Source organism: Lampris incognitus, chromosome 2, assembly GCF_029633865.1.
Source record: "Lampris incognitus isolate fLamInc1 chromosome 2, fLamInc1.hap2, whole genome shotgun sequence".
NCBI lineage: Eukaryota > Metazoa > Chordata > Actinopteri > Lampriformes > Lampridae > Lampris > Lampris incognitus.
The window spans coordinates 54,303,590-54,327,091 of record NC_079212.1 but is presented as its reverse complement, the minus strand read 5'-3'; the positions used below and the strand labels follow the sequence as shown (position 1 = coordinate 54,327,091).

The 23,502-nt window shown below is 46.7% G+C and overlaps 1 protein-coding gene across 1 annotated transcript in view; it reads left to right on the top strand.

The window, feature by feature from the left end:
* The first annotated feature begins 241 nt into the window (after nt 1-241).
* The window catches only part of vwa1 (von Willebrand factor A domain containing 1), a 55,799-nt gene continuing 32,538 nt past the window's right edge, over nt 242-23,502 (top strand). The window contains exon 1 of the mRNA XM_056274203.1: nt 242-613. Coding sequence (XP_056130178.1) covers nt 526-613 — 88 coding nt within the window. The 5' untranslated portion in view covers nt 242-525. The remainder of the gene's footprint in view (nt 614-23,502) is intronic.

The window sequence follows — 23,502 nt, the reverse complement described above, 5'->3', positions numbered from 1 at the left end:
TGTCTAGTGACATGACGTCTCTCCCACATGCAGACAGACGACGCCGGGAAAGCGGACGCGGCGCTGCTATTCTGAGGACTGAAGACTGGGGAGGGGGAGGGGGCGAGGCGGACGGCAGAAAGGGGCTGGGCGGGGCGAGGCGGGCGGCAGAAAGGGGCGTGGCGGGGCGAGGCGGGCGGCAGAAAGGGGCGGGGCGAGGCGGACGGGAGAAAGCTGCATGTCAAATCAGTTCGCTGGGGATGACAGCGCACCCGAATTTAAAGCAGCAACAGCGGACTGGAAAAAAACGAGACTGACATCAAGACTTAGACCAAACACGGACTTAATTCACAGGGACACAAGAAATAGATCGACTATTTTTGGGACCAATTACCGAGTCGTTTATAATTTGACAAATAACAAGTAATGACATTTGCTAGTGAGACCTGAACTCTGATCCGGATCGCGCTGTGTTGCGGAGCTCTAGAAACAAACCCCCAAGCGTCTGTGGCGTTGTTGTGTCAGCAGAGCTGCAGAGGAGCCAGCATGGAGAGGAGAGGCGTGTGGCTGGTCTGTGTGCTGGCCTGCTTCCTGCTCAGGCCGTCCGCTACACAGGAGCCCTTACCTGCAGGAGGTAAGCACCGCAGGTGTATGTTAAGGTGTTGTCTGCATAACAGGGTGGGGTTGATACTGCGCCAGCCAGCCAACCAGCACTGTCCATGACCGCTTTACTTTCCAGGTGCTACGCTGTCGAACTGCTAAAGTCTAGCATGCAGCAAATGTCCAGGTGTCGTGTCACACAGAGAGCCTGACTAATGTGCAGTCACATGGCTGACAGAACTCTGGATCCCTTTCTTTAGGTCCTTATTGTTTATATTATTGTTTATATTATGTAGTTTGATATTTATTTATTATTATTTATATATTACTATATTATTCATTGGTTTTATATCTTTATTATTACATAAATAATAAAGATACCAGGAACGCAAAGTGTTCTTAATTCCTGATATCTTTATTATTTATGTGTGATATGTGAGTTGATATTCTTTGTGATGGAGCGAATTAATAGAGTTGAATATTTTAACTCTTTTTTTGTTTTAAAAATTAAACTTTCCAAATTTCAGGTTCCACATTTAAATCTGAAAAATTCATATCCATAAATTCCCAGAATATGTGATTTAAATCTGGGAAGTTCGTGTTTTAAGTGTCGGTCAAGGGTGAATTCAGCATCTGGGCCACCAGGGAAAAGCAGAAATCCCCCCCCCCCACACACACACACACACACACACCATGAAACACATATTTAGAGGACCAGAGGTCCTCAGCACGGCGCTTCAGGAGACCTGGAGGATATTTACCAGGGCAGGGTTGGGAGGGATAATGAGGGAATTGGATAATGGATGGATGGATGGATGGATGGATGGATGGATGGATGGATGGATGGATGGGTTGGGGGGAGGGTTACTTTTTAAATGTATTCCATTACAATTACCTGTTGAAAAATGTCTATTGTGATCATCTAAGTAGCACAATATTAAAGTAATGTAATTTCAGCATCCATGCCCGCTGCCCCTCCATTTCGCTCTCTGCATGTTAGCTGAATCTTACTGACTTGTTAATGTTGCGCAGTCCATCAGTGGTGTCGTGGCCCGCCGCATCGGTGGGCCGGTGAACCATCACAAAACATCCACGCAGGTCCTGTGTGCCTGTCATGCGGGGTAAGCATGAGCGCGTGCTGCGTGCGTTTTCCGGGACTGGGCTCACTAGCCAATCACAACCAAGCTAGTTAATGCGCTTTAACGTTCTAGACTAATGCAAAAGTAGCGCGCAGCAGTGACATTGCCAAAGAAAGCCATGGACAAGAAACTCTCAAAAAGCAAAAGAGGGGCCGAAACAAAGAGAAAAAGGAAGCAGCCATTACAAGGCTTCCAAACGTAAGCAAGCACGAACCCGGCCAGACCCACGGTACACCTGTGTTATGTGTGGAGGCGGAGCAAGGCAGTGTTCGGTGAGAAGGCGAGGGACCAGCAGGTAGCGATTATGTTCCAGGGATTAGTCATATCCTAAAAGTGTCACGAGTAAAACCAGGCTAACTCTATAGCTAGCTAGCTTTGCCATGTCCTCACCTCTGTAACGCTATTTGTTGTCCTCCGTGTGTCCATACATGAGTTAAGAGCACGTCCTACGACACGTCCCTCTGAGGTCTTCGCAACACATAACCCACGGTGGCAGTTGCGCGCGCCATGGGGGGGAGGAAAAAAATCGACATACTGTTTGGCCATCAGCACCCTCTAGTGGCCAGCACCGGTATTTAAGAGAAACAGGCTGAAGTGTCAAGATGGACGTTAAATTATAGGCTAGGCTACATGTTCAGTTAAAACTGCTGCGACTTGTGGTTACAAAATGACCCCACTGATAGGCTGCTTGTTACTATTTAAAACAGGCTGGTGGCGCGTTACAATACAAGTCTCGCTACTGAAATATGTCCTGGAATAGTGGAATAGACATATGCTACTTTCCATCACAAAATCCTTTGCATACACTCAGAATCACCTGTCAACAACAAGACTACACTCACCGGCCACTTTATTAGGCACACCTGTCCAACTGCTCGTTAACGCAAATTTCTAATCAGCCAATCACATGGTAGCAACTCAATGCATTTAGGCATGTAGACATGGTCAAGACGATCTGCTGCAGTTCAAACCGAGCATCAGAATGGGGAAGAAAGGTGATTTAAGTGACTTTGAACGTGGCATGGTTGTTGGTGCCAGACGGGCTGGTCTGAGTATTTCAGAAACTGCTGATCTACTGGGATTTTCACGCACCACCATCTCTAGGGTTTACAGAGAATGGTCCGAAAAAGAGAAAATATCCAGTGAGCGGCAGTTCTGTGGGCGAAAATGCCTTGTTGATGCCAGAGGTCAGAGGAGAATGGCCAGACTGGTTCGAGCTGATAGAAAGGCAACAGTAACTCAAATAACCACTCATTACAACCGAGGTATGCAGAAGAGCATCTCTGAACGCACAACACGTCGAACCTTGAGGCAGATGGGCTACAGCAGCAGAAGACCACACCGGGTGCCACTCCTGTCAGCTAAGAACAGGAAACAGAGGCTACAATTCGCACAGGCTCACCAAAATTGGACAATAGAAGATTGGAAAAACGTTGCCTGGTCTGATGGGTCTTGATTTCTGCTGCGACATTCGGATGGTAGGGTCAGAATTTGGCGTTAACAACATGAAAGCGTGGATCCATCCTGCCTTGTATCAACGGTTCAGGCTGGTGGTGGTGGTGTAATGGTGTGGGGGATATTTTCTTGGCACACTTTGGGCCCCTTAGTACCAATTGAGCATCGTGTCAACGCCACAGCCTACCTGAGTATTGTTGCTGACCATGTCCATCCCTTTATGACCACAGTGTTCCCATCTTCTGATGGCTACTTCCAGCAGGATAACGCGCCATGTCATAAAGCTCGAATCATCTCAGACTGGTTTCTTGAACACGACAATGAGTTCACTGTACTCAAATGGCCTCCACAGTCACCAGATCTCAATCCAATAGAGCACCTTTGGGATGTGGTGGACCGGGAGATTCGCATCATGGATGTGCAGCCGACAAATCTGCAGCAACTGCGTGATGCTATCATGTCAATATGGACCAAACTCTCTGAGGAATGTTTCCAGTACCTTGTTGAATCTATGCCACGAAGGATTAAGGCAGTTCTGAAGGCAAAAGGGGGTCCAACCCGGTACTAGCAAGGTGTACCTAATAAAGTGGCCAGTGAGTGTATATCATTAGCAGCAAGGACTATGATGCTAAATCTAGTGGGCTATGTCCTGTAACTACATTAACAACCCCCCCCCAACTTCACCTGACTGTCTTATATATTGTACATATCAGAATCATGCTTACTGGGCATGTAGGTCTGCACATACATGGATGTGACTCCGGTTTCATGGCTCTCTCAGTGTACTTAACATAGAATAACACTACAACACAACAATCTTCACATATAAACACAAGGATTGATAAGAGGCAATAAAAGGCATCCGAGTAGCGTAGAGGTATATTCCGTTGCCTACCAACACAGGGATCGCTGGTTCGATCCCCATGTTACCTCCAGCTTGGTCGGGCGTCCCTGCAGACATAATTGGTCGTGTCTGCGGGTGGGAAGCCAGATGTGGGTATGTGTCCTGGTCGCTGCACTAGCGCCTCCTCTGGTCGGTCGGGGTGCCTGTTCGGGGTGAAGGGGAACTGGTGGGAATAGCGTGATCCTCCCACGCACTATGTCCCCCTGGCGAAACTCCTCACTGTCAGGTGAAAAGAAGCGGGTGGCAACTCCACATACACTCACCGGCCACTTTATTAGGCACACCTGTCCAACTGCTCGTTAACGCAAATTTCTAATCAGCCCATCACATGGCAGCAACTCAATGCATTTAGGCATGTAGACATGGTCAAGACGATCTGCTGCAGTTCAAACCGAGCATCAGAATGGGGAAGAAAGGTGATTTAAGTAACTTTGAACGTGGCATGGTTGTTGGTGCCAGACGGGCTGGTCTGAGTATTTCAGAAACTGCTGATCTACTGGGATTTTCACGCACAACCATCTCTAGGGTTTACAGAGAATGGTCCGAAAAAGAGAAAATATCCAGTGAGCGGCAGTTCTGTGGGCGAAAATGCCTTGTTGATGCCAGAGGTCAGAGGAGAATGGCCAGACTGGTTCGAGCTGATAGAAAGGCAACAGTAACTCAAATAACCACTCATTACAACCGAGGTATGCAGAAGAGCATCTCTGAACGCACAACACGTCGAACCTTGAGGCAGATGGGCTACAGCAGCAGAAGACCACACCGGGTGCCACTCCTGTCAGCTAAGAACAGGAAACTGAGGCTACATTTTGCACAGGCTCACCAAAATTGGACAACAGAAGATTGGAAAAACGTTGCCTGGTCTGATGAGTCTCGATTTCTGCTGCGACATTCGGATGGTAGGGTCAGAATTTGGCGTCAACAACATGAAACCATGGATCCATCCTGCCTTGTATCAACGGTTCAGGCTGGTGGTGGTGGTGTAATGGTGTGGGGGATATTTTCTTGGCACACTTTGGGCCCCTTAGTACTAATTGAGCATCGTGTCAACGCCACAGCCTACCTGAGTACTGTTGCTGACCATGTCCATCCCTTTATGACCACAGTGTTCCCATCTTCTGATGGCTACTTCCAGCAGGATAACGCACCATGTCTTAAAGCTCGAATCATGTCAGACTGGTTTCTTGAACATGACAATGAGTTCACTGTACTCAAATGACCTCCACAGTCACCAGATCTCAATCCAATAGAGCACCTTTGGGATGTGGTGGACTGGGAGATTCGCATCATGGATGTGCAGCCGACAAATCTGCAGCAACTGCGTGATGCTATCATATCAATATGGACCAAACTCTCTGAGGAATGTTTCCAGTACCTTGTTGAATCTATGCCACGAAGGATTAAGGCAGTTCTGAAGGCAAAAGGGGGTCCAACCCGGTACTAGCAAGGTGTACCTAATAAAGTGGCCAGTGAGTGTATATTGGAGAAGGGTGGTAGTCAGCAGCCCTCCCCGGATCAGCAGAGGGGGTGGAGCAGTGATTGGGACGGCTCAGAAGAGTGGGGTAATTGGCTAGCTAAATACACACACACACACACACACACACATATATATATATATATATATGTGTGTGTGTGTGTGTGTCATATTTTGATGTAAAATTATCTGTATATGCACTAACTAATAATACCATTAATATAATGTTTACTGAGAAGGGAAAAAATAATGAATGAAATAATGAGGGTTGGCAGGGCTACTTTATAAATGTATCCCGTTACAATACAAAAATGTATTAAGTAACTTACTCTAAGTATCACAATATTAAAGTAATGTAATTTGGTTACGTTCCGTTACTTTTGGATTACCTCAATACCAAATAAAATGTGTACAAGTTGTTATAGGATGTAGCTGAACTTGGACGGGGATCTAAGTGCACAGGAGCAGCAGTAATGACGGGATATGTGTTGTGGTTACACACCTGCTTACCCTTTTCTCCTGCCTTTTCCCACGCTGTTGTTTTGTTCCTCAGTATCGAACTCCCGTGTTCCTGTTTTGTGTGTGTGTGTGTGTGTGTGTGTGTGTGTGTGTGTGTGTGTGTGTGTGTGTGTGTGTGTGTGTGTGTGTGTGTGTGTGTGTGTATGTGTGTTTCGTCTCGCTGTTTTTGAGACCCTCCCTCCGCGACTTCCACAGCTCCCCGCGTCTCCCTCGCTCCTCAGCGACCTTCACGTTTTCCCCGGACCTCTTCAGCGATCTCCCTCCCGCGTCTCTCTCCCTGGACCTCTCCCTTCGGACTTGAATTCCTGGATCTCGGACCCGGACTTCCTTGGACAGCCCCTCGCTCTACGGATTCGGACTTTGGTAGCCAGGCGCACGCACATCGTCATAACAACCCCCCACCTGAGATCCCCCTGTTATCATCCCTGTGGCAGTGCTATTTATTTTCCTGCATTAAAACGGCCTTCGGGTTTTCTCGGTGCTCTGTGTCCGTCTGTCCTGTGGGTTTCGCTACTCTGCCCTCTGGTATGACGTAACAACACATGCTATTACAATGTTTATCTTCTCACCATTAGTCTCCCAATATGCTGACGACTCTGTATTTTATAAGTTTGTCTCTACATGGTTTTGGGTAAAAGCATGCCCTAAGTGACTAATTGCTATTTTCACGTGTATTGCTTCAAAATTAGTGTTTTTAGTTGACTGTAGGTGATCTCAACACATGATCTCACCGTTCTGCTATCAGTCATTTTATTATACATAATATTGGAAGTGAATTGATGAAATGGTACATCATTTAAATAAATGTATTTGTATATTTTATATATTAAATTCCACATTTTTACCACAAATGTTTCTTTGTGTTGCCTTTGTGTTCCTCTTTCAGGTAATGTTTCGACAATATTTATGAATAGCGTGTCATACCTGCTGTTTGTAGTGGCGCGGTGAAATCCACTGGTTTGGGAGCTCTAAGGAAAGGCAATGGTGTGACTTAGTCATTTCACAGCTATCAAAACCCACATAAAACAAGAAAAAAGTACTTCTTAAATACTGTTCTGTCCTCATTTCACGCCCGTTCGCCCTACTAGACGGCTAATACATCCAATGAACTTCAGAGGCAAGAGGTAGTTTCCAGGCGTTTACTTGTCTTCAGTTCAGCAATGGGGTGTTATTCTTTTTTTGTAAAACTGAAAACAAACATTAAATGTGTCTTGTCATTACATCTCATATTCCATACAAACAGATATGCAATAGCCTAGCCTATCAATCAGGTTACACAGAATAGCTTTCGAAGCTAACGTGGCTAACGCGATTTAAACGAGCATTCAAAACATTCTATCGATATATTCTTAAATACATTTCTAAGTCAATACTTGCAAGCAAAGCCTTCCCAAGGCATGAACGCTTTCAAGAGAGTCAGTAGGAAATTTAAAAGATTTCCTAGAGAACAGCGTAATCACACAACTTCTGTCAATCAGCTTCCGGAATTAGAATGAACTTTGACCGGCGACGTCACGGCCCTTTGACTACCACGTATTTACGAAATCATTTCTATTTAAAGGGAAGCCGCTAGATGGCACAAATAACACTAGATTACCACTAAAATAAGAATGCCATGACACTCCCCGCCTGGTATTGTGAGATACCACTATCAATTGAACTACTGATGCATTAACTTCACCATAAACACAGTTATGCAACAGTCAGTCTTTAGGTGACATGAGGAGCACCGTCTCGGACACAAGTCTTGACGGCTCCATCTTTGGAGACCTTCACCTCGATCTTTCTGATCTTCCCATCTTCATCACAGTAGGTGCTGAGCTTGTGTAGAGGACTGTGTTCAGGAACATCCTTTCCGCTGGCTATGCAGGTAAGTTCATCTTCAAAGGCCTCTTGCTGCACACATTTGATGATGACGACCTCTGCTTTCATCAGCTCTTCGACTGTGCGCGGCGGCTGTTTGCAGTGATGCCATGAACTGCAAGTCTGGTCTTGATCTTTGCTTTTAAAGGACTCAGCGATGTGAATGAGCAAGCTTATGGCCCTGATCAGCTTCTTCCATGAAGAAAAACGCTCAAAACGCTGAGATCCGAGCTGAGAGTCATAAGTGTACAGGTGAGTGACAAGTGCTCGTATTTCAGTGTCTGAATCAGAGTCAACAAGGTCATATGCTTCAGCTTCTGGTTTTCTGCTGGCTTGTAACAAGAAGGCAGGTCCTTTGAGCCAGGCGCTATCACCCAACATAGCTGCAGGTACAGAGCGTGTGCCTATGTCAGCTGGGTTACGGCTTGTGGAGACGTAGCGCCACTGCGTTGGTTCTGAGGTTCTTCAGATACGCTTCACTCTGTTACTAACATATACATAGAACCTCCTTGTCTGGTTGCTTATTATCCTAAGACTACACTGCTATCTGTGTAGAATTCAGTAGCATCGAGAACAAAGTTCAGTTCGCTGGTGATGAGCTCTGCAATCTCTACAGCTAAAACAGCAGCACCGAGTTCTAATCTCAGGACTGTAAGAGCACACTGTAAAGCTAATTTGGCCTTTCCTGGTACAAACCCTACATGAGGCTTCTCTTCTGCGTCAATGACTTTGAGGTAGGGGACTGCTGCAATGGCTTTGACTGAGGCGTCTGAGAACACATGTAGCTCTTTTCTGGTGGCTGTTGAAATTGTAGCAGCAGCATATGGTCTCAGAATGTGTAGCTGTTTGAGATCACTGAGAGAGCTTCTCCATGCATTCCACTCTGCTTCCCTTTCTATGGGCAGTGGCGAGTCCCAATCTAAGGCCTCGCTTGAGAGCTCCCTGAGCAGCATCTTTCCCTGGATGGTTACTGGTACAGCAAATCCTAACAGGTCAAAAAGTCCATTGATGGTGGCTAGGACACCTCTGCGCGTGTAGGGTTTTGCTGAGTCAGCAACTTGAAAGGTGAAAGTGTCTTTCATTAGGTCCAACCTAAGTCCGAGGCTTCGCTGAATGGCTGTTGCTTCAGCATCCAGGTTTAGATCTTTAAGCCCCTTGGTGCGGTCATCGACAGGAAATGCTTCCATGACTTCGATGCTGTTAGATGCAACTTTATGAAGACGAAGGTTGCATGTGGCGAGCATCTTCTGCGTCCGCTTCAGCAGATCGATGACTTCATTAGCTGTGGGCCTCGATAAGAGTCCGTCGTCAACATAGAACTCTCTCAATGAAGCGTCGTGCATCTGACCCGAATCTCCGTCACCATGAGCTGCAGCACGACGAAGACCATATATAGCAACTGAAGGGGACAGGCTGTTGCCGAACACATGAACCTTCATTTGATACTCACAGATGTCATTAGTAGGATCATTGTGCTCATGCCACAGGAAGCAGAGAAAATCTCAATGGTCTTCTCTTACGACAAGGCTGTGAAACATCTGTTCTATGTCCACAGTTACTGCTATGACCTCATGCCTGAACCGCAGCAGGACTCCTACCAAGACGTTATTTAGGTCGGGTCCAGACAAGAGGACATCGTTGAGGGGGACACCATGACACTTTGAACTTGAATCAAAAACCACTCTGATCTGGCCTGGCTTCTGCGGATGGTAAACACTAAAGATGGGTAAATACCAACATTCCTTTCCCTTTTGGAGTGGAGGAGCAGGCTCAGCGTGGTCACAGTCAAAGATGTTTTGCATGAAGGTGACAAACTGGTTCATCATCTCAGGCCTTCTCTCCAGTGTGCGCTGGAGAGAGGCCAGCCGTGTAAGGACCTGGTCCCGATTGTGAGAGAGGCGCTGGCAGGGTGTTCTGAAAGGGAGTGGCGCCACGCAGCTGTTGCCATCTTCCATGTACATCTCTCTGTTCATGACATCCAGGAAAGGTCTGTCTTCAACAGAGAGCCCTATTTTGTTGTCGTCCTTGAAGGTATTAAAGACGGTTGCTCCTAGAGTGCATTCATAAGATGTAAGCATTTCAGGGACAGGGAAGAGTCTGTACTCAGCCTTTGACCTGTACTTCTCTATGACACGAACTTTTGTTGGGCATGGGCTGAAGAAGGAAGGGCGTTTGTTTTCAAGGATGTTGGTGCGGTAAATATGAACAGCTGCAGGCTTGTGAGTGTCCCCTAAGCAGACGTTGCCTACAATAACCCATCCCAAGTCTAATCTCTGTGCATATGGGGCATCGTGTGGACCATTCCGTTGTTCTCCCACCTTGTGAACTCTAAGTAGGTCTCGACCCAGGAGTAGGAGGATCTTAGCTTTAGGATCGAGAGGTGGGATAGAGTGTGCTATTGGCTTGAGGTGAGGGTGATGTAGTGCCGCCTCAGGAGTTGGTATTTCAGCTCTGTCACTTAGAATGTTGTTGCACTCGATCAGCGTAGGCAGTGTGACTGTTGTAGCTCCATGTATTGATTCCACCATAAAGCCTATAGCCCTTCTCCCGGTCATCTCTGTTGTTCCAGCACACGTACAGTGTGTAAATGGCGAGTCAGTCCCCTTGATGCTGTACATGTCAAAGAAGTCAGACCTGGCAAGAGACCAGTTACTTTAGTTGTCAAGCACAGCATATGCTCGTCACTCTTTCTAGGTGTGCTTTAGGGAAGAACTTCACTACGCAGATCTTGGAGCAGGACCTTGTGCTCTGACTCTCGCCACAGACTTCAATGTAGTTTGACGAGACAGGAGGCTGAGGTGTTGTTTCTGTTCCCTCCCCGCCATGCCCAGGAAGTGGAGACGGCGGCGGTCCAGGATTAAGAGCAGAGATGTGGTTGTCACTTTCACACTCTCCGCACTGGATGGCTGTATTGCATTCCTTGGCCACGTTTTTACTGTTCTGTCCTCATTTCACGCCCATTCGCTCAACTAGACAGACAGCTAACAGCTAACACATCCAATGAACTTCAAAGGCAAGATGTAATTTCCAGGATTTTACTTGTCTTCAGTGGAGTGGAGTGTTGTTCTTTTTTTTTTTGTAAAACTGCAAACACAAAATGTACTGTAGAGAATTAAGGGGGCAACCACAGGATCTGCCGCGGCCGGGACGCTAACCCGTATCGCCCGCGCCGCGGGAGACATCGCTAACCGCTCGACTAAAGGGTCAGACCCGTCAACCAGCGCGTCTACTTATCCATGCACGTTACACTACCACCACCACCCCTCCCCCTTCGGGAAGCGCGTCCCCGCGCTTAAGCATATCAGCTCCTTCACTTCTCTGGGTGCATACAGTTCCGATGGCCTTACGGTCTCACCATCCCACTTCTGACACCAATGTAGCGAATTCAGGGGGCAGTCTATGAGACCGTCGCCACAGCCAGGACGCGAACCCATGTCTCCCACTCCACAAGCGACAACGTTAACCAGTCGACTAAAGGGTCCGACCCGTCAGCCAGCGGCCAGGTGTCTACTTATGCACGTTACAGTACATTATAAATGTGTCTTGTCATTACTCATATTCCATACAAACAGATATGCACTAGCCTAGCCTATCGACCAGGATACACAGAATAGCGTTCGAAGCTAACGTGGCTAACGCGATTTAAACGAGCATTCAAAACATTCTATCGATATATTCTTAAATACATTTCTAAGTCAATGCTTACAAGCAAAGCCTTCCCGAGGCATGAACACTTTCAAGAGAGTTAGTAGGAAATTTAAAAGATTTCCTAGAGAACAGCGTAATCACACTTCTGTCAATCAGCTTCCTGAATTAGAATGAACTTTGACCGGCGACGTCACGTATTTACGAAATCATTTCTATTTTAAGGGAAGCTGCTAGATGGCGCAAAATCACCACAAATAACTAGATTACCACTAATAAGAATGCTGAGACAAATACTTTGACAATATTTTTGTTTAGGTTTTCATTTGGAATGTAGTTCAGCCAGGGGGCGCAATATTGCAGAATTCTGTGGCAGTTGGAAGAATGAAGAAGGATCAGATTTTTATAAAACATAAAGCACAAAAGGATGTAATTTGGGTTTGTGAATGCCCACTGCCTACCCAGCTAGACCTCACCACACCTCACTGCCTACCCAGCCACTGACCTCACCACACCTCACTGCCAACCCAGCTACTGACCTCACCACACCTCACTGCCTACCCAGCCACTGACCTCACAACACCTAGCTGCCTACCCAGCTACTGACCTCACTACACCTCACTGCCTACCCAGCCACTGACCTCACTACACCTCACTGCCTACCCATCCACTGACCTCACCACACCTCGCTGCCTACCCAGCTACTGACCTCACCACACCTCACTGCCTACCCAGCTACTGACCTCACCACACCTCACTGGGGACATCAAGCTTTTAATTCACAAAAAGGCAAACAGGCGATGCTGTTTTAGTTTAAACACATAGATTAAAGGTACCCACACCCACCCTCTCTTTTAGGCCTGCTACATGACTTAAGAGTATCTACCGCGTTTTTTAATCAACAAATCAGGTGTCCACCTACTGACCTGTCAAAAAGAACATAATTAAAGAAGTTCGGGCAGTAGGCCGATGGATTCTGAATTAAAATATAGACTATGCCTATACGTCTCCCACATTGTCCCACACAAACACACTATTTGTCACACGTGGTTTGTTGGCATCTGGTCACCCTACGTGCAAGCCAGAGTAAAAGACGGTGCAACAGAGACAGATTTGGGTAGCCCGTCAGTAGTTGTTGCCACCTTGAGCGCAGAAAAATACGGAACACTTAACCCTATCCCATCTCAGCTCCTACAAACTACCTACCCAGTGCCCATGACCCCCACATCAATAGAAAGGTTTTTATAATAAATTAACATTTCCCTGATTCTATGGAGCACACACTGTTTCCGTTTCTAGAAAACAGACATGAGGCCTACATATTGTTTCAGTTTCTAGAAAACAGACATGAGGCCTAAATCATGTTTCAGTTTATAGAAAACAGACACGAGGTCTACATATTGTTTCAGTTTCTAGAAAACAGACATGAGGCCTAAATCATGTTTCAGTTTATAGAAAACAGACACGAGGTCTACATATTGTTTCACTTTCTAGAAAACAGACATGTAGCCTACATCATTTTTCAGATTTTAGAAAATAGACATGCAGCCTAAATCATGTTCTGGTTTCTAGAAAACAGATATGAGGCCTACATCATGTTTCAGTTTACAGAAAACGACATGTAGGCTACATAATGTTTCAGTTTCTACGAAAGACATGTAGCCTACATGTTTCCATTTCTAGAAAACACACATGTAGCCTACATAATGTTTCCGTTTCTAGAAAACAGACATGAGGCCCACATCATGTTTCAGTTTCTAGAAAACAGACTTGTAGCTACAGAATGTTTCAGCTTCTAGAAACAAAATACATGTAGCCTACATAATGGTTTCGTTTCTAGAAAACAGACATGTAGCCTACATCGTGTTTCAGTTTCTAGAAAACAGACTTGTAGCCTACAGATTGTTTCAGCTTCTAGAAAACAGACATGTAGCCTAAATCATGTTTCGGTTTCTACAAAACAGACATGAGGCCTACATATTGTTTCGGTTTCTACAAAACAGACATGAGGCCTACATATTGTTTCACTTTCTACAAAACAGACATGCAGCCTACATCATGTTCCAGTTTCTAGAAAATAGACATGAGGCCAAGTCATCTTTTAGTTTATAGAAAACAGACATGAGGCCTACATATTGTTTCACTTTCTAGAAAACAGACATGTAGCCTACATCATGTTTTAGTTTCTAGAAAAAAGACATGCAGCCTAAATCATGTTCCAGTTTCTAGAAAACAGACATGAGGCCTACATCATGTTTCAGTTTACAGAAAACGACATGTAGCCTCCATAATGTTTCAGTTTCTAGAAAGCAGATGTAACCTGCACGACAGGGGAATGGGCCTTTACTTGCGCAGGGACAGTTTACAGTCTAATGTCTAAGTTCAGTGGAGATTGGTGTAGGTTTTTTTCTAGACCAGATTCTAGTACTCACCCCAAAGACAACACACACACTCTTGTGTGGGTATAGTTTACAAAAAAAAAAAAAAAACAATTTATTTCAACACTTCAAAGTAAAGTTATTTCAATATCAATACTAAATGAGATGTGTTATATATATATATATATATATATATTACTCTATTATACTTTTTAAAAGTTCTTCCTAATATTCTATTTGTTGTCTATATCTATCTATATTCTTTTTATACCCTTCTAATATATTACTTATGCAGCCATATTCTACACTAACAAATTAAAGAAAATAATCCAAAATAAAGTATGAGTGCACTCAAAGAAAATAATAAAGAAAAGAAAAGGGGGAATGATTCAGTCTTCCAGTCTGTGCAAGGTGCAATGTCCAGATCCTACCACAATCACAGGGGCAAGTTAATGTAGAGGCGATGATGATGAATCCAAATCCAGGGCGATGATGGGGGCAATCCAAAGGGGGTATCCAAGGGTTCCAAAAGGTGTAGCAAGGGGGGTTGTTCGGGGTACTAAAAAACCAGTCTGCACAAAATTGTACAGATTCCTTATTAATTGCAATCTCTATCAAACAATTACAAACAAAATAAAAATACCCAAATCTAGAGTCAATTCTCAGAGTTAAATCATTTCCTACATATAACTAATATGCGGCTGAATGACAACAGCCTATTGCTGTAAGAACAGTTAAAAACAATTTCATCACAGCCAGGCTGCGGCACTATCAACGTGAATTCACGTCTAGCTGGCTGCTATGGGTTCCATGCATGCCATGTAGCCCGAGTTGGCTCGGTGGCTAGTGGCAACTGGAGCTTACAGTTTTTTTTAACAACAAGCATATTATTATATTAAAATGTCTAACATTCCTACATCAAATAAACCCTATGGACCGAGTGTCCTGACTGGTTTTAAAGCTCTGAATCATATGGGAACTGCTAAGGATCATAGATATACGTTTTAGCTGGGTTAGCTTAGCTTAGCAACCAATGGAAAATTGTCAGTCTTTAGATTTCAAGATTTTAAACTCTTATCTCACCAGGATTCCAGCAGCGTACAAAACACAAGAGAAAAGAGTCTTCCTTCTTCCTTCAACAGGAGATCATCTGTCTTTGGATAAAATCAAGATATCCTACGTAAATGGCTAGGATTACATGGAACACAGAAAGCTGTTTACTTTTTAGCTTTGGCTAGCGGCTCACCAAGGAAGCTTCGTGGGAGGGATCTTTTTGTCGTAGTTCAAATGTCCTGTAGCTCAAATATCCGTAGTTCAAATATCAATAATTCAAGTATCCATAGTCAAAGTTGTCCGTATTTCTAAATATCCGTATTTCTCTTCTCTATTGTTGACGGTTGTTTGTATGGTTTAAACTCTGTAGCTCGTGTGCCTCCTAGAGGCTACTAGTGGAACTTACATACGTCACAGGGTACATGTAATCATGTGGGTTACACAGACATGTAGCCTACTTCATGTTTCAGTTTCCAGAAAACAGACATGAGGCCTAAATCATGTTTCACTTTCTAGAAAACAGACATGTAGCCTACATCATGTTTCAGTTTCTAGAAAATAGACATGCAGCCTACATCATGTTCCAGTTTCTAGAAAACAGATATGAGGCCTGCATAATGTTTCACTTTCTAGAAAACAGACATGTAGCCTACATCATGTTTCAGTTTCTAGAAAAATATACATGCAGCCTCCATCATGTTTCCGTTTCTAGAAAACAGACATGAGGCCTAAATCATGTTTCAGTTTATAGAAAACAGACACGAGACCTACATATTGTTTCACTTTCTAGAAAATAGACATGCAGCCTACATCATGTTTCCGTTTATAGATAACAGTCATGTCATCTGCATAATGTTTCAGTTTCTAGAAAACACACGTAGCCTACATAATGTTTCTGTTAAGTGCTTTATTGGCAAACAAAAGCAACACCAAATAAATTTAATGACCATAACATGGTATACTATTGTGCAAATGTACAATGTACTTTTTTTTTTATTTCTTAGCAAAATAATGTTATTTGGTTTAATAATAAATATATAATTTTAGGACTTAGGCCATGTGCCCCTGGTACCCTGCTTTGGTAAACCACCACAATTTTCAGTAGACCAGAGAAGGAAGAAATATGGAGGCACTTTCTGTGTATTTCTCCCTTCTCTGGTTGGGAGAATACGGAACAAATCACACTCCGTATTGGTTCAGCAGGGAACACTTAATTTTCTCCTAAAATACGAACGATTTAAGGGGGGGATGGTAATTTAAACAAGCACAAGACCCTCCAGACCCACAGCAAACCCTCCAAGTGTGAAATCGATCAATGGTTGCTGAGGAATTCTAACGACAGACAGACAGACAAACAGACAGACAGACAGAGACTCCTTCCATTTTAGTTAGATTATTATTATTCCATGGAATTTTGAAATGTATATAGTTAATATATCAAAGACTAATGAGCACGCGTTTAGAAGGCATTTTTGATGTCCGCCACTCACGCGGTTCACGGAACAGATATGCTTCTGTTTTATTAAATATATCAAGCCACGCGACCCCTCCGCGTTGTTTACACTTCGAGTCTATTTTTGTCGCGTTAAGTGAAGCGTGGGGTAGGGTGCAATGCAGGCCGGTTGACTAGCAAAGGTGGGGACAGGGGCGTGCCGACTTCCGGCATCGCAGACTGGTGCAGGAGAACCAACTGGGAGGAGACTCTGGGGTAGACCCAGAACTCGCTGGAGGGACTACATGTCCAATCTGGTCTGGGAACGCCTTGGGATCCCCCAGGAGGAGCTGGAGGGCGTTATTGGGGAGAGGGACGCCTGGAGTGCCCTACTGAGCTTGCTGCCACCGCGACCCGACCCCGGAGAAGCGGCCGAAGATGAGAGATGAATGGGGTGAGAGTGAAGTGTAATCTGCAGACAGCTGTTTAAATGACACAACGCTGTATGTGTTTTAAAACTGCAAGGATTCGACTCTGAAAATGATCTTGCCGGATACCTCAGCATTAGGCACTTTCAGACCAAACTGTTCTGGGGACTTTGTTTTGAGAGGAACTACCCACTGCGGAGGTTCCCCGAGAACTACAAACATTCCAAGGAATTTTTCTGTTTGCATTCACACGGCCAGGAATGATGACGTGACGTAAGGTGGCAGTTTGTATACCAGCATCATTTTTCTGCATTGTTAGTCAAAGGTCGGCCCCCTTTAGTCGAGCGGTTAGCGATGTCGTCTCGTGGTGCAGTATAAATCTGGTTCAAATCCCGCAGCGGGCGGAAATAAGCTTGGTTACATTGGTGGCAGCGGTGGGATCCGGAAGCGTGCAGATCTTAATAAGTTTCTTCGGAGCGCGGGAGGGTGGCTACTGTAACCTTCAAAAGACTCACTGGCCGGTCGCCGGGGGGTTGGCCACTTTCAGTCGCCCCGCGTTGCAGTACAACCCCAGTTCGAATCCCGCAGCGGGTGGTTACAATAATAATGGAGTTGAAAAGGAAACGTATGAATGTAGACTAAGCGACTGCATACAAGCTCAATAAAGCCTAGTCTTCACCGTCAGTCCATTTTTCCATGCTCTTAAAGCTGTTGTGTACACGGCTAACGTTTTACACAGGTTTTTAAAAATGGCGATGCCAGCGCTGCATTGGCTCATGTATTTGACCAATCAACGTATACTTACATCTGGACCAATCACCGTAAACTTGTCACTCAAGGTTCCTCTTGGGCTGGGAGAATATATATCCTGAAGTGGGAGATAAAAAAAAAGTCCATCGAAACAGCGTTCAAGGAACTACGAGTGTTCCCAATCATGCGGTGTGGACACAATAAAACGGGGGTAGTTCCTCAAACGGTTCTTAGAACTATGAAAAAGTTCCTCTTGTCCAAAAGCTCGTATTGACTGTGTTTATGTGGCCGGAGGCACTTTCTGAGTAACCTCTTCAACTCTACCATCAATGCCATACCATCATTACTGCACTAGTTCCCAAATGTGTCCTGAATATACACTATATGTACAATAGTATTGGGACACACCTCTTAATCACTGAATTCAGGTGTTTCATTCAGACCCATTGCCACAGGTGTATAAAATCCAGCAGCTAGCCATGCAGTCTGCATTTACAAACATTTGTGAAAGAATGGGTTGTTCTGAAGAGCTCAGTGAATTCAAGTGTGGTACTGTCATAGGATGCCACCTTTGCAATAAGTCAGTTTGTGGAATTTCTTCCCTGCTAGATATTCCACGGTCAACTGTAAGTGGTATTATTGAAAAGTGGAAGCATTTAAGAACAACAGCAACTCAGCCACGACGTGGCAGACCACGTAAAGTCACACAGCGCGGTCAACGAGTACTGAGGCGCATAGTGCGTAAAAGTCGCCAACATGCTGTTGACTCAATAACTGCAGAGTTCCAAACTTCCTCTGGCATTAACATCAGCACAAAAACTGTGCGCCAGGAGCTTCATGGAATGGGTTTCCATGGCCGAGCAGCTGCATGCACAATGCCAGGCGTCGGACGGAGTGGTGTAAAGCACGCTGCCACTGGACTCTGGAGCAGGGGAAATGTGTTCTGTGGAGTGACCAATCACGCTTCTCTGTCTGGCAGTCTGATGGACGAGTCTGGGTTTGGCGGATACCAGGCGAACTTTAGCTACCTGACGGCATTGTGCCAAATGTAAAGTTTGGTAGGGGAGGGATAATGGTATGGGGTTGTTTTTCAGGGGTTGGGCTAGGCCCCTTAGTTCTAGTGAAGGGAAATCTTAATGCTTCAGCATACCAAGACATTATGGACAATTCTATGCTTCCAACTTTGTGGGAACAGTTTGGGGAGAGCCATTATCTGTTCCAGCATGACTGTGCCCCAGTGCACAAAGCAAGGTCAATTAAGACAGGGTTGGGTGAGTTTGGTGTGGAAGAACTTGATTGGCCCGCACGGAGCCCTGACCTCAACCCCATCGAACACCTTTGGGATGAACTAGAATGGAGATTGTGCCAGTGCCTGACCTCACAAATGCTCTTCTGGGTGAATGGGCAAAAATTCCCACAGACACGCTCCAAAATCTTGTGGAAAGCCTTCCCAGAAGAGTGGAAGCTGTTATAGCTGCAAAGGGGAGACCAACTCCATATTAATGCCTATGGATTTAGAATGGGATGTCATAATAGCTCCTGTAGGTGTAATAGCCAGGTGTCCCAATACTTTTGTACATATAGTGTATGTGTCCGCATTGCGAAAATTAATTTTATTCTGATCTCTGAAGCTAGTTGGTTACACTTGCCTTATTGACAGTCATTTGCATTTACTTCTGAGCTTGTCTGCATACATGTCAGAAAGACATGCATGTTAGGGTTAGTACTCCTGTCTGTGCCCCTGACCGAGGCAATGGCAAGACAAACAGGGGTTGGTCCCCGGCTGCTGCACAGCGGCTGTCCACTGCTGCTAGCTACACAGCTAGGATGGGTTAAATGCAGAGAAAGATTTTCCCCACGGGGATAAATAAGTAGTAAAAAAGTTTTAAAAAAGTAATTTTGACAATATGGCAAGAAGAGCGTGATTGTCATATATTTTGTACAAGTATTGCCAATGTTGACATCGAAAATTTGTACACTCATTATGTGCAGTACATTTATTGTTATAGCCCACAGGTAGGTATACACTGCAAATGCCAGTAACTTCAATGTATGACTGGGCTATATGGACATACACTCACTGGCCACTTTATTAGGTACACCTGGCTAGTACCGGGTTGGACCCCCTTTTGCCTTCAGAACTGCCTTAATCCTTCGTGGCATAGATTCAACAAGGTACTGGAAACATTCCTCAGAGAGTTTGGTCCATATTGACATGATAGCATCACGCAGTTGCTGCAGATTTGTCGGCTGCACATCCATGATGCGTATCTCCCGGTCCACCACATCCCAAAGGTGCTCTATTGGATTGAGATCTGGTGACTGTGGAGGCCATTTGAGTACAGTGAACTCATTGTCGTGTTCAAGAAACCAGTCTGAGATGATTCGAGCTTTATGACATGGCGCGTTATCCTGCTGGAAGTAGCCATCAGAAGATGGGAACACTGTGGTCATAAAGGGATGGACATGGTCAGCAACAATGCTCAGGTAGGCTGTGGCGTTGACACGATGCTCAATTGGTACTAAGGGGCCCAAAGTGTGCCAAGAAAATATCCCCCACACCATTACAACACCACCACCAGCCTGAACCGTTGATACAAGGCAGGATGGATCCACGCTTTCATGTTGTTAACGCCAAATTCTGACCCTACCATCCGAATGTCGCAGCAGAAATCGAGACCCATCAAACCAGGCAACGTTTTTCCAATCTTCTATTGTCAAATTTTGGTGAGCCTGTGCAAATTGTAGCCTCAGTTTCCTGTTCTTAGCTGACAGGAGTGGCACCCGGTGTGGTCTTCTGCTGCTGTAGCCCATCTGCCTCAAGGTTCGATGTGTTGTGCGTTCAGAGATGCTCTTCTGCATACCTCGGTTGTAATGACTGGTTATTTGAGTTACTGTTGCCTTTCTATCAGCTCGAACCAGTCTGGCCATTCTCCTCTGACCTCTGGCATCAACAAGGCATTTTCGCCCACAGAACTGCCGCTCACTGGATATTTTCTCTTTTTCGGACCATTCTCTGTAAACCCTAGAGATGGTGGTGCGTGAAAATCCCAGTAGATCAGCAGTTTCTGAAATACTCAGACCAGCCCGTCTGGCACCAACAACCATGCCACGTTCAAAGTCACTTAAATCACCTTTCTTCCCCATTCTGATGCTCGGTTTGAACTGCAGCAGATCGTCTTGACCATGTCTACATGCCTAAATGCATTGAGTTGCTGCCATGTGATTGGCTGATTAGAAATTTGCGTTAACGAGCAGTTGGACAGGTGTGCCTAATAAAGTGGCCGGTGAGTGTATATTGTGGAGGATGAAAGAAAGGAGATGAGACCACTCCTCCTTTTGACCACACAGCCGCGGGGTAGTTTATTTCCTCCAACAAACTCTTCAATCAACAGTTCATTCTGCTAAAAACCTCAGCCTCGTGTCTACCCACAATACCCCTTGCTAACCCTGCCCACTGTCTTAAAGGGTCCATCTTTGGCCCGCATGGTGAATATGTAACCTGCAAGTTGGTCACTACACATGCCCCCCCCCAGAATTCACCATGACAAAAAGAAAAAAAAATCAACGTGGCGGGGGACGAATAATGCGGCCAAAATGGCTCCTCTTGATGGGTGTAGGGACAGGGGGCCGTCCATGCTGAGGGGTCTGGGCCAGTTGAACCGTCCTGTCCAAATCCAGGCGGGCCGGCTTGAGGCGGTCCACCGAAACCCACTCCTGCTTACCACCGACATCCACAACAAAATTCTTAGCCCCCGCTGCCAGTACACGGAAGAGGCCATCATAGGGGGGCCGCAGGGGGGTACTGTGGGCGTCATGCCGGATGAAGACGTACCCGGCCGACTGAAGGTCCTTGGGGATGTAAAACTGAGGGAGGCCGTCCCGCGAAGTTGGGACTGGAGTGAAAACGCCGGCAGCGTCCTGGAACACAGCCTGTTGGTGGGCAGCAGACCAGGGTGCTGCGCCATCTGGGAGAAATTCCCCCGGGACCCGCAGTGGCTGGCCGTAAAACAGCTCGGCCGACGAGGACTGGAGGTCTTCCTTAGGGGTGGTCTGCAGGCCAAGCATGACTCATGGGAGCAGGTCGACCCAGCTACTGTCTGTGAGGCTGGCCCGAAGAGCGGCCTTCATAGAAGGATGAAGCCGCTCACATAAACCGTTGCCCTGCAGGTTGCATGCTGTGGTGCAGTGCAGCTTCACCCCTAGGCTTTCAGCGACTGCGGTCCAGAGCTCGGATGTGAACTGCAGGCCCCGGTCAGAAGTGAGGTCAGATGGCGTGCCAAACCGGGCTACCCAGGACCTGATGAACACCCGGGCCACCTCAGCAGACGTGGTGGTTGACAACGGAATAGCCTCTGGCCACCTAGTGGTCCTGTCCACCACGGGAGAAGGGAAGGGGTCCTACTAGGTCCACATTGACATGAGCGAAACGCCTCCCAGGCACTGGGAAGCGCGCCAAGGGTGCCTTGGTGTGGTGGTGAACCTTGGAGCGCTGACACACCATGCAGGTGCCTGCCCAGTCCTTGATTCCTTCCTGAGGCCATGCCACACGAATTTGGCCCCCACAAACTTCGTTGACGCCTTCACGCCTGGGTGTGAAAGGCCATGGATGCCATCGCCGCCAGCCCGTGGGCACCATGGGCCAAGGCTGACCCGTGGAGATGTCACAGAGAAGTGTGGCCCCGGCATTGTCGAACACCACATCCTTCAACTGCAGCCCGGTGTCAGCAGTCCGGTAGGCCTGCACTTCTGTGTCAGTTGCCTGGTCTGCAGCCATGGCTGAGTAGTCGAGTCCCAAGTGGACGGCCCTCAACATAGCCTGGGAGAGGCAGTTGGCAACGGATGTCAGTGGGTGAACTCCGAGATGTAAGAGTGCTGGCGCTGATTGCGCCCAGACCACGGCTCGGTTGCTTTGACCATGGCGAATGTCAGCTGCTTGTGGTCCACAAACACAGAGAACCGACGGCCTTCCAGCAGGAACCGGAAGCGGCGGATGGCGAGAAACAGGCCAAGAAGCTCCTGGTCGAAGGTACTGTATTTCCCCTCACTGCTGCGCAGCTGGCGGCTGAAAAAAGCAAGCGGCTGCCAAGTTCTGCCCACCCACTGCTCATACACTGCCCCCACGGCGTAATCTAAGGCATCCGTGGTGACTGCTACTGGGGCAGTTGGTGATGGACGCGCCAACAAGGCGGCATCAGCCAGCGCAGCCTTAGCGTCCTCAAACACCCGGTTTCTCTCTTCCGACCAGTCCACTGGGCCCTTGGGGTCCTTACCCTTCAGAGCCTCATACAGGGGTCGCATGATGAGCCGCCCGGGGAATGAACCGGTTGTAAAAGTTCACCATGCCCAGGAAGTCCTGCAGGGACTTCACTGTGTTCGGGCGTGGGAACCTTGGGGCGGCATCCACCTTGTCGGGGAGGGGCGTTGCTCTGTCCTCTGTAACCCGGTGCCCGAGGAAATCAATGGCTGGCAGGCCCAACTGGCACTTTGCCAGGTTGACGATGAGCCCATGCTGGCTGAGCTGTTCGAACAGCTGCCGGAGGTGGTCCAGGTGTTCCGCTGCGGACGTACTGGCCACGAGAATGTTGTCCAGGTAAACAAACAGGAACGGCATGTCTCGCAGCACAGAGTCCATAAGCCGCTGAAAGGTCTGTGCAGCCCCACTGAGCCCAAACGGTATCCTCAGGAACTCGAACAGGCCGAACAGTGTGATTATTGCCGTCTTCGGCACATCCTGCGGGCGGACCGGCACCTGGTGGTATCTGTGCACGAGGTCCACCTTGGAGAAGATGACCGCCCCCACCAAGCGCACGGAGAAGTGCTGGATGTGCGGGATAGGGTTGCGGTCTGGCATCATGGCGTTGTTGAGGCGGCGGTAATCAC